The 10,604-nt window shown below is 34.3% G+C and overlaps 1 protein-coding gene across 1 annotated transcript in view; it reads right to left on the reverse strand.

The window, feature by feature from the left end:
• Positions 1 to 10,604, reverse strand: part of AK9 (adenylate kinase 9) — a 61,928-nt gene that overhangs the window by 39,487 nt on the left and 11,837 nt on the right. The window contains exons 7-14 of the mRNA XM_031066629.1: positions 10,100 to 10,306; positions 9,289 to 9,414; positions 7,112 to 7,186; positions 5,039 to 5,137; positions 3,222 to 3,361; positions 2,961 to 3,141; positions 2,395 to 2,536; positions 323 to 456 (exon numbers count right to left, since the gene is read on the reverse strand). Of these exons, the coding sequence (XP_030922489.1) occupies positions 323 to 456; positions 2,395 to 2,536; positions 2,961 to 3,141; positions 3,222 to 3,361; positions 5,039 to 5,137; positions 7,112 to 7,186; positions 9,289 to 9,414; positions 10,100 to 10,306 (1,104 nt within the window). The remainder of the gene's footprint in view (positions 1 to 322; positions 457 to 2,394; positions 2,537 to 2,960; positions 3,142 to 3,221; positions 3,362 to 5,038; positions 5,138 to 7,111; positions 7,187 to 9,288; positions 9,415 to 10,099; positions 10,307 to 10,604) is intronic.

Genomic DNA, 10,604 nt, shown 5'->3' on the forward strand with positions numbered 1-10,604 from the left:
TAATTCTCCCAGCCGTTAACAATTTGTAGCTCAGGTAATTTGAAAGACAGAAATAATTTCTCTATGAGCGTGTGAATATATATACACATGCACACACATATTTTTACTATATATAAAGGACAATAAAAGAGTCCTCATTAGATTTGTCTTTCATTATCTTCCTCAGTGTCTCCTCAATCCTATGTAAGCTTTTGGGCTATGTGATATAAATGAAACTGATCTCTCAAATGGGAAAACTAAGAACATATATGGATAATGCATAAACTGTTAGAAGTTCCTCTTGGGAAAAAAGTACTTTGCTACATACTACTTGCAGTCTCACCCCTGCAACAGCTTCCTCCAGTGCTTCAGCGTACATTTGAGATAACATTGTATCTTCAGAGAATGACACACTTTTCATGGCTCCTTCTACCATGGCTTGAACTTCTGGGTGGTCAGCAGTTATCTCTGGTATTCCTAACACCATAGATTTTTTAAATGAACTTCACAGAGAAATTTGAAATCAGGACTTAAATAAAGCATTATATCATAACTTCAGCACAGCATACATTTTTAAGCAATACACAATTGCTCTGAGAAAGAAACAAACACCAGTTCTGAATGCAGATGTAGAGTGTGGCTCATAAACTAAGATCTTGGTTTGCTCTCTCAGTATCAAAACCACAACATTTTTAACTGTACAGTATTTTCCATCTCTAAGCTAAATATTGTTTCAATATAAACAGAATGACATTTCTGTACCAGAATAATCAGGCATTTAGAGCACACTAGAATTTCCATTTATTTGATTTCCCTTTGGTTCCTAAATCAAAAGGTTTACCAAACTAGTTTTTCAATCAAAACAATTTTTAGATCAAGGCAGTGTATTTTAAACAATAAAGTAGCCTGCATTCCCTATGATGCGCAAAACATTAATATTTTTCCACATTTTCTTATTAATTGCTGGCACAACAACTATAATTATTTTAAAGCTTTATAAGGAATACTCACAGTTAACTTGCAATTAATTTGATAAAATTTGGTGAAGAACTGTTTTACCCAAGTGAAGTATCTACCATGAGTGTAATTTGGAAAAAATGCCTTATTTAGTTTCTGTATTTATGTCAAGATTTTTCAATGATTGTATTGATACTTTTTACATGCACAAATGTACACATTTATCAGCTTATTTTTGCCAAGTTACAAGGTGCCTACAAAACGAGCAGCATCTTAGTAATTTCCTTTAAGTGCAATACAACAATTTCCATTCTGCAAAAAAATGCAGCCCAAACCCAAATATCTCCTTATCTCTTAAAAAATTCTGAAACAATCTTATGCTACAAAAAGATATGCAAGGGAAAATACATCCTCTGTTTGTACTTCAGTTTTGCAATAAAATTTTTAATTAGGATTAATTTCTCATTAATTCTAATAGGATTAACATCCCTGTCCTCAAAAGTATTTACATTGTCAGGAATAACATCCCTGTCCTCAAAAGTATTTACATAGTCAGGAATCTAGAATGCAACACTGTTTAACTGTTTCAATTTTAGTGTCACAGCTCATCATTATTCTTACAGCAATGCCAATGATTTTTTATCACTGTCAGCACCAGTTTTGCAGCACTAGATGAATACACCAACCTCTTGTTAGATGTATCTACCCATGTAAAAGTCAAACACAATTCCTTGCTTAGATGAATAAGGCAAAATGGCCCCATTGTCCATTGGAACCCTAACTGGAGCTAACCATAAAAAGGCAATTCTAATTCAATGGAGTATTTTCATCTCAAAAGAAATAATTTTGAAAAGTCTCCACTGAACTTCCTTGGAAAAAATACAAACTTTGCTTAAAAGATACTAAAATAACATATCAATTTCACCTTTGCAATATATTTATTGAATTTGCCAAACTGCAGAAAACTAGGCAGCTTAAGAGTCTAAATGTGACCAGAGCTGGAGTGACTTATGAACGTGCCATCTGTGGCAGCATAATTGGAAGGCTGCTCCAAAGTGAAAAATCTGTATATTGTGGATTCACATTAGTCCAGCTGATAAGCTGCTTTCTGGATGAGAATTTCATTTTTGCAGAGATTTAACTTGTCAGAAAGTCATTAAAATTGAATGTTTTCAACCAGCGTCAGTCAGAACCAATTTCTTCTTTCAGCTCAGAGTTCAGAAAACTCTTTTTGACATGGCCCTCAAATTCAAAGGATTTTAATATATATCTATACATAAAAACCACCGAATTTTACTAAGTTATTCCCTTCACTGCATGTTCTTTTAGTTCATATTTAATGCCCAGCAATCATAACAACTTCTGCAACTTTTTCAAGTGAAAGTGACAACAACTCCTTCAGTTAAATAACGTAAAGCAAATAAGATAGCTTCAAAGACCACAGAACAGCTTATTCACCTGATTCTTCTGATTGTTCTTCTGATTCCAATCTATTTTTCACTGCTGCTATAGCCTTTTCTACTGCATCCTTTCGCAATTCCTCACTTTTTTTTTCTCTTGATTCTTTATATTGTTGAATGAGTATGTCCATATCAAGGACCTAGTGAAATCATTTGAAAAAATACAAATATCACAGAAGACAAATATAGCATCTGATCCAACGTTTATAGAATAAAACGATTTTAGAAAAGCTCTGCAGATTTCAGAAAAAATTACATGCAATTCAAGTGCAGGGTTGGGGTTTTTTTGAAAAAGAAATTATTTTCAATTTGCATTTATATTTAATTATCTTAGATACAAAAGTTATTTACAGTATCCTAATACTAAGACAACTGCAACGTAAGAGGGCATATAAAAATATTCTTGACCTGTAGCTACTTTTATAAAAAAAACGAATTTCACTAAAATCCTATGTTTCCTCTGTAATCCTCTGTAATGTGAATGTTAATAACAAGACAAGAACGTGCTTAACTGATTGCCAAGCCCAGCTGATACCCTGCTACCTAAGACATTTATGAACCTACCTTTCCTTTATAATTGTGTGCAATTTCATTACAAATAGTTGTTCTTCCAGAGAATGGAGGACCAAATACGAACACTTTACAAGGAGGAACTGGCATTGGAGGTAAGAGGTAAGGACGTGGATTCAACACAAATTTGTTCAATGCCTCTTGGCATGACAGTACGTACATTTTACCTAGAAAACTTAAAACAGAAGAGAAGGTAGTAGATATAGACATCTAATAAAATAGATACGAAAATTAAGAGTGTCAAATTCCACTAACCTGACAGCAAATTCTGGGTTTCCCATTACAATGTCCCCTTCCTTTAGAGCCACGGGACACACTTGTCCCCACCTGCTCCTACGCCATCGGTATCTGGGTGCTATCAGCTTGTAAGACGACAGAGCCCGGAGAAGTTCATCCTGTTCATTAAAATAGCAATAAATGCAAGTGTAATTTTTGCCTGAAGTTACATATGCCTTTTTATTAGACTTTTTTGAAACCTTTTGATGGAAAATAAGCAAACTTAAAAAGAAAATGGCTACGATTTCTTCTAAAGGGTTTGAAAAAAGGACCATTATCTGTGTCAGGGAATAGCAAGATTAAAATATCTATTTTAGCCATGCAGAAATATAATATGATAGGAATAAGTTTAATAGCCTTTTTATAGAATGTGAATAGTGAGTGAATCCTAAAGTCATGGTGACTCTAAATTCAGAATAGTATGGACAAGTGCTAGCTATGAGGAGCTGCAGAAGAACTTTAAGAACCAACAAAGGAAGGCATTAAAATATCACTTTTACACAGAAAGCTATGGATTTTCACTGACTGTCACTACTCAGAAATATATCCCTCTGTGAAAGCATTTTTTCAATGCCCAAGAGCAATCAGGAAACCAACGTGAATGTTAGGAATGTTGGGCACAAAGAGAATAGATGATAAACGTTTGTGTTTAAATTGTTTAAATATTGCCCTTCTCTTTACTGCAATGTGTCTCCCGCTGCCCTAATCTCAGAAAGGACATAGCAAAATTGGATAAGTTTCATAAAAAGGTAATATAATTGATCAATCCCACAACAAGCTTTTTGTGTAAGAAAGAATAAAATTATACAGACTGGAATTCTTCAGTATAGCTACGTAAGAGCAGGATAGAAATCTGAACTCATGAGTTATTAGAGGGCAGATGTAGAAAACCAAACTATTCACTGACTTCTGCATACTGGAGGACACTGAGCTAAAAGGCTGCAGGTTCAACACAAAGGGAAGCAATTCTGTGCATAATGTTCACTCACGATGAAGAACTCTTTGCCCTGAATACTGTGGTTACTCAAAGCTTACACACAAGTTAAAACACACAAACTAACTAAATAATAAATATTGATGACTTCTGACACAGAAAGTCTTTCACTTGTGAATTTGTTAAGAACTGAGAAAACAGAAAAGTGAAGGGAGGGGTATTTCTCTGAAAATGTGGGGTCTCCCCATTACACTTCCATTCATATATTCAAAGTTTTGTTTCAGAAATAGGAAAGATGATTGAACTAAATGTAGGTTAAACTTCTGGCTTTCAGGTTTATTTGGAAGGGACACAAATTATAATTGCCATGATTCAGCAAAATTCAGCAGTAACTTGTCATGTTTCTAATTAATTACAGGAAAATAGAACAAATGTAATCTCAGTTAGGGAGAATGTTGCTATATTTGGATTAGCGTGTTGATTCTTATTCATGAAAAGAGTACTCTGAGCTAAGAGTCAGTTGCTGAGATTGTTATCCTCTGGCTAAAGTTTCTTTATTTCCTTGGAAGGAATTAATTTTTCCTCTATTAATAAAACAAACATTCTGTTCAAAGTTTTATTATAATTATTACGTGGTTTTTTGGGAATCACAGGGTTTTTTTATTTTCATACTTTTTAGGTGGACTTCAGTCCCAGAATGACTTTGAATTCTCATTTCTGAAAGGCCAATGCTTACAGAATGCTCTTACTGCATCGTAAAACAAGCTGGTTGTTGTGAAACAAAGATGCTGTAATATAAGCTTAGAGCAGAAAAGTAATTCTAGTTATTACAGTGAGTCACGCTTTAGAAAAGCACACTTACGCTCTGCTTTCCCTCTAGTGTTTCTTCTTCTTCACTTTGGAGTCTGATTACAGGAGCTGCATTTTGAACTTCCATAGACTCAAGTCGGCCTACCACTGTCTGGAAAGAAAATAAGTCTTGATTTAGTACCAATCAGTGTGGGAATCGGAAAAACAGAAACTTCCACAGACACTGAAGGATTTGATCTGCAGCCTTAGAAGAAGATAAGATTGGTGTAAAAATACAATACACAGATATTAAGCAGAAAAATAATAAACTTGTATTTCTATAGTTGTAGGTGAGAATATGCCTTAAGTAAGTGAGAAACTGTACTGAAAAGATGGTGAAGGGTTTATAATGTAAGGGTGTGGTTGTACAGAGTAAGCTAAGAGTTTAGAAGTTATAATAGAAGCACACATATATAATATGTGTGCCTGTGAGTTAGAAGTCCATTGGATACAAGTATCAGCAGCGCAGCAGAAGTAAGTGAAGGTGATAGGTTAGAAAAGCAAAATAAATCCTGTGGCAACTGTCTATTGGTTTATAAATTATATATTGCCTTATAACAAATAAACTTGTGACTACTCTCGAGCTATGGCCAAATGCTTGCTCCTCTAAAATCGATATTTATCTGAGCAATAAATTGTTCTTAGCTTGAAAACAGTCCCATCCCTTCACTTCTAGCAGCAACAATGATAAATCAGAAGTGCTTTTGTCTTCAGAAGGGCCCCTAAAATCTATTTAAAATTGTAACTTATTATTTATATAATGGCTACGTAAAAACCAAGGCCCAGTTTTTAACTCAGACTCGTGCTAGTTATTGAGCTGAGTTTTAAGACACTATTTGGTAGATACAGGCAGTGCAAAAGGCCAAATCACAACTTTTCTGTCTCCTCATTAAGCTGTGAATCCCAAGCCTACTAAAGGACAAGACTGTGAAGGTTCCCCCAAGGCAGGGCAAGTACTCAGAGGAGCTCCAACTCGAAAAAGAGGCAAATCTCTTTGGGCACAGATCAGGTACACTCAGAAGCAATACAACTTTGGGTAGTTTATTTTGAAAACTATTTAAACCAAATGTATACCAATGAGAATCAGATGATATTTAAGTTTATTTGAATAGTTTCCTGAATGTAATATTGATTGAATGCAAATATTTCTGAAATGAAAAAACAAATTCTGTCACATTTGGGCTAGTTTTATTATAGGCCTTTGCCTTACTTGTAGGTAAAATGGTTGGAATCATAACTTGATTGCATTTAATGTAAATTTTGTGTAGCAACATTCACAATTTCCTCATTTGTGATCCATTTGTATGTTCTAATGTTGCAAAATGACTGCCTTTTTTTTTCCCATAGGGCCATTCTTGGTAGAGTTAAGCATACACTGAAATAATTAACTTAGAGAATTCTAATAATACAATTTGTTTCAAACAGAGGAGAAAATGCAGAAGTTTACTTCCTACCTTGTCAAAAACAATCTCCTACTCAATTTTCAATCCCATACTTTAGGTTCTGATTTGAAGCAACTTTTAGTTATGAGGCAGAGAATAAGATTATTTATCTTCAAAATTTATCATTGTACGTTTTTTAACAGGAAGGCCAAGTTGCACTGTTGCAAGCTAAAATTCTAGACACAAGCACTCAGCAGAATTCTTACAAGAATCAAGGGTCTTCTATTACATTGCAAAACAATATCAAAATTAATAAAAATTATATTACATTATGCAAAATATATTTTAGACACAAGTATCAAATAAACCAGTTTTGTAAACATATCATACCAAAAACGTTTTAATTTCTCATTATAATTTACATTAATACAGATCAGAAAAAGCACTGAAACCAGATGGACGTAATACAAAAGTTTGTAGCCTGCCTGAAAATATTCTCATGCAACATATATGTAAGCCTGGGAGCAGAGCAATGAATCTTACAATAGATGAAGGAAAGTAAGTATTTCAAAAGTCACGTTTTCTAATAGTAAATGAATGCCCTTTAAACACAACTTAAAATTTTGCCATCAGGAAAATAATCCACAGAATTCAGAAATTATTTTTTAGTGGAGGTTAACTTAGCTGGTGCATAGTTTACTTACCTCCAAGACATGATCTGGTTCCTGACTTCCATCCACTTCAATAAGATATCGACAATCCTGGTAAGCCAACAATCCCTGTTAAAGAACATGCCAGTCAATTGGGTATAGTTAACCAGATAATGATACTGAGGCTCATTCTCTACCTATACATACAAAGGTTGGACTCCTGGGCACTTCAGCAAAATCAAGATTCATTGTATTAATGGTTTATAAAATCCTCTGGAGATTAACTTTTATGTGATGACAGATAAATACAGAGATAATTCCAGAACAGGAGTTACAACGGCTTCAGAAGATAGCTTAGATGTCTTAGCTCAAGTGCAAGAGAGCTAAAAAATATCAAGATACAGTAACATTTTGTGTATGAATTCAACTTTTAATTGTCTAACTACCTTAATTCTTTGCTATAAAATGAAGACAATCTCAATTAATACATTTCTCAGAAACGCCAGTCATGAGTCCAATGTTTTAATTTTGGTCCTGACTCCCAATTCTTTAGAATTTGAACCATATATTTTACTTTTCTTGTTTGAAATATTCACACTATAAATAATGTCTTAGACTAAAAAACTAGCCCATGTCGGTTGTTAATGCCTGTCTCTGAGGACTCAGAACGCTCACGCCATTCCTGACAAATGATGGTCTATCCTCAAGCTTAAAATGTCCTATTGAAGGTGACTTTACACCTTTGCAGGTAATCTGTTTCAGTTCTTCACTACATTTATGGTCAGAGCTCATTTCCTAGCTCATTTCATCTAGTCTGTCTTCTGTACTGTAAATTAAATCATCTGCTCTGTCTTTGGTCAAAATAGATAATAACTAATTAATTATTTCTACTACTCCTCCAAAGAGAGGATAATAGCTTTTATTTCTCTTATATACAATGGTCTTACAGTCTTACTGGTACATTCATATTATTTGAGTTTAAACAACAGCATTTCATTTACTGACTTTGTTTTGACTAACTAAAACCCCACAGATGGCAGATTGTCTGAAGTACTGAGGTTTAGCCAATTATTTCACATGTTGCAGTTGTTCATTAGGTTTCCTTCCTCACTGCAGCATTTCACATTTATTTCAGGTCATTTTAATCCCAACAATTTATCAAGACATCCAAGTATGTCCTCCAAATTTCGTTCTACCTATTTTCCTATCAGTGCAAATTGCACACCTTATAAGCCTTTTGTTTCAATTTCAATTTCATCATCTCAAACACTGCCTGGGCCAATTGATAAAACCCTGTGTTCTTTCTGTTAGTGGACCACTAAGCATCTTCCCCCATGTATTCATCGCTAGTGAACCCTAAGTGAACCCTACCAACTAGTGGAATGTGTTGAAACTATTGAAGTGTGGTATACATCATAAAGTAATTTAATCTAAACAACTTTCCATTAGCTCACTTATAAGAAATCCACATGAGATTAATGTGTAATGATTAAAGATACCACATTTTTTGTTTTCCCTTTCACAGCAGTAAAAAGTTTGTTACTCTAGCTAAGACCATTACACCACTTTTACACAATTTTATCTATTTCCCTAATCCATAGGGAAATTCAAAGGTATAAACAGTAATTGTCAAGTGGGCATCAAACATGAAGATTTTGCAGTTGCTTGTACTAAGAGATTAAAAACAACAACAAAAAAACCAAAACAAAATAAAAAACATACAGTAATTCCACTTTCCTGAACACAACAGGGAAAGAAACTGTCATAGCTTCAGAAATTAAATAAGTGGTAAAAAAACTAATGGGCTAATTACTGTGTATATAAATCTGCAGGCAATGAAGCGGGTCAGAAAGGGAATCTATTGGAGTGAAGAAAATGGATGCAGATTATTTATGGGATTGCATTCTGGAATGGACTCTGGTAATGGTGATGAAACAATGGAGTCTTCAAATATTTCACTTACTAGATTTAGAAAGCATTTGTGGTGGCAGGTATGGTTTCACTTTTAGAAGTCAAAGTTGATTACTTTATCTTGACTGCAGAGTAAAAACAACACCTACAGATGACAACTTTGTATCACTGATTTCAGAATAAATTTCAGAATTTGGGGATACCTTGTAGCATGACCACCTCAATACAACAAATCTCAAACTAAAAAAACACTGAAAACAGTGCAAGATATTTTAAAAATCTTTTGTTATGCATAATGATATTACTTTGCTTTATCTTACTTCTAAATGAGGACGTATTATATCCTTGTATATTCCAATTCTTTTCTCTGCATTTTCAAGAAAATCTTCAGGCCTCTGCACTAGTTGATGAAAAGGTTCTTTTTTCTTACGTGGACCTTTTCCAGTCTGCAAAACAAAATTTCAAGACACAGAAATAATGTATTAAAATAATTTTTGTCTTTACTCAAAATTTTTAAAAGTAGCTTTGGAGAGTATTGCAATGTGTATTAGTCCAGTGACTGCTGACCATGATCCTATTCTGATGAAGTGTTATTTCTATGAATGGAGAGCAGTGTACTTAGAACTTGGGTTGGTAAGTCTCTGGTCCCAGTTATAAAAATTTAACCTGAATTCAAATCTAATACCTTCCTAAAAAAAAGGAAAATCCATTTGTAGTAGTGTAACACCAAAACCAGAAAACAAGTTAGTGTCCTGCAAATATTAGTAAAAAGTTGCTACAAAAAATTAAGAATTCTTTTAATTTGTCTAGATCAAGGAAAAGGCAGTGTAGAGCCATCCTTCTCCTCCTGATACATTTCTAACTTATGGCAAGAAACAGATCAGTGAATTTTGAGTCAAAGACTGAGCCCAGGTTAAGCTACACAATGATCAATATTTGCTGTCATTAAAACCTACTATTTAACTGTTACCCCACATCTCTTAAAGCAGGACAGAAATTGAATTAAGATTAATTTTGAGCAAAATAAATTCATAAGATAGTACAGTGATATTTTAGAAGATCAGATTTTTTTCTGCTTTGTCTAAAGTACAATGTAATATTTTGCACTGTTTAGAAATTAGCAATATTTACCTCATCTTCTTCTCCTTCTTCTTCTTCATCCTGCTCTTCTTCTTCTTCTTCTTCCTCTTCTTCTTCTTCTTCTTCTTCATCCTGATCTTTCTCTTTCTTACGCTTGTCAGCAACTTTAGGATCCCACTGGCTCCTCCGATATATCACCCCTGAATCAGGGTTTATCCTTTGTCCTGATATTCTTTGGCGTAACTCATGATCTGGACACTAGCAAGGAAAAATTAAAAGGAAATTGTGTTTATTGTACTGCTATAACATCTTTTTCTTGGAGAGACAAAATTTCTCTAAATTGGTCTACTAGTAACAGTATTTCATTATTGCCACAGTGATGTAGTTTGACCGGAAGTAGGTTTTCTGAGAATGGAGTGGTCAGGCCAATGATGTTCAGATGTGAATATTGGCATCTGGTTTGGCCACTGAGGTATTGGACACGCCTCTGAGAACACAGGGGTTAAGAGCAGGGCTCTCCCCTGGGAGCGGTCTCCCCCCCGTCCCAGCTGCTGCC

This window comes from Geospiza fortis, unplaced genomic scaffold (genome assembly GCF_000277835.1).
Source record: "Geospiza fortis unplaced genomic scaffold, GeoFor_1.0 scaffold98, whole genome shotgun sequence".
Classification (NCBI taxonomy): Eukaryota; Metazoa; Chordata; class Aves; order Passeriformes; family Thraupidae; genus Geospiza; species Geospiza fortis.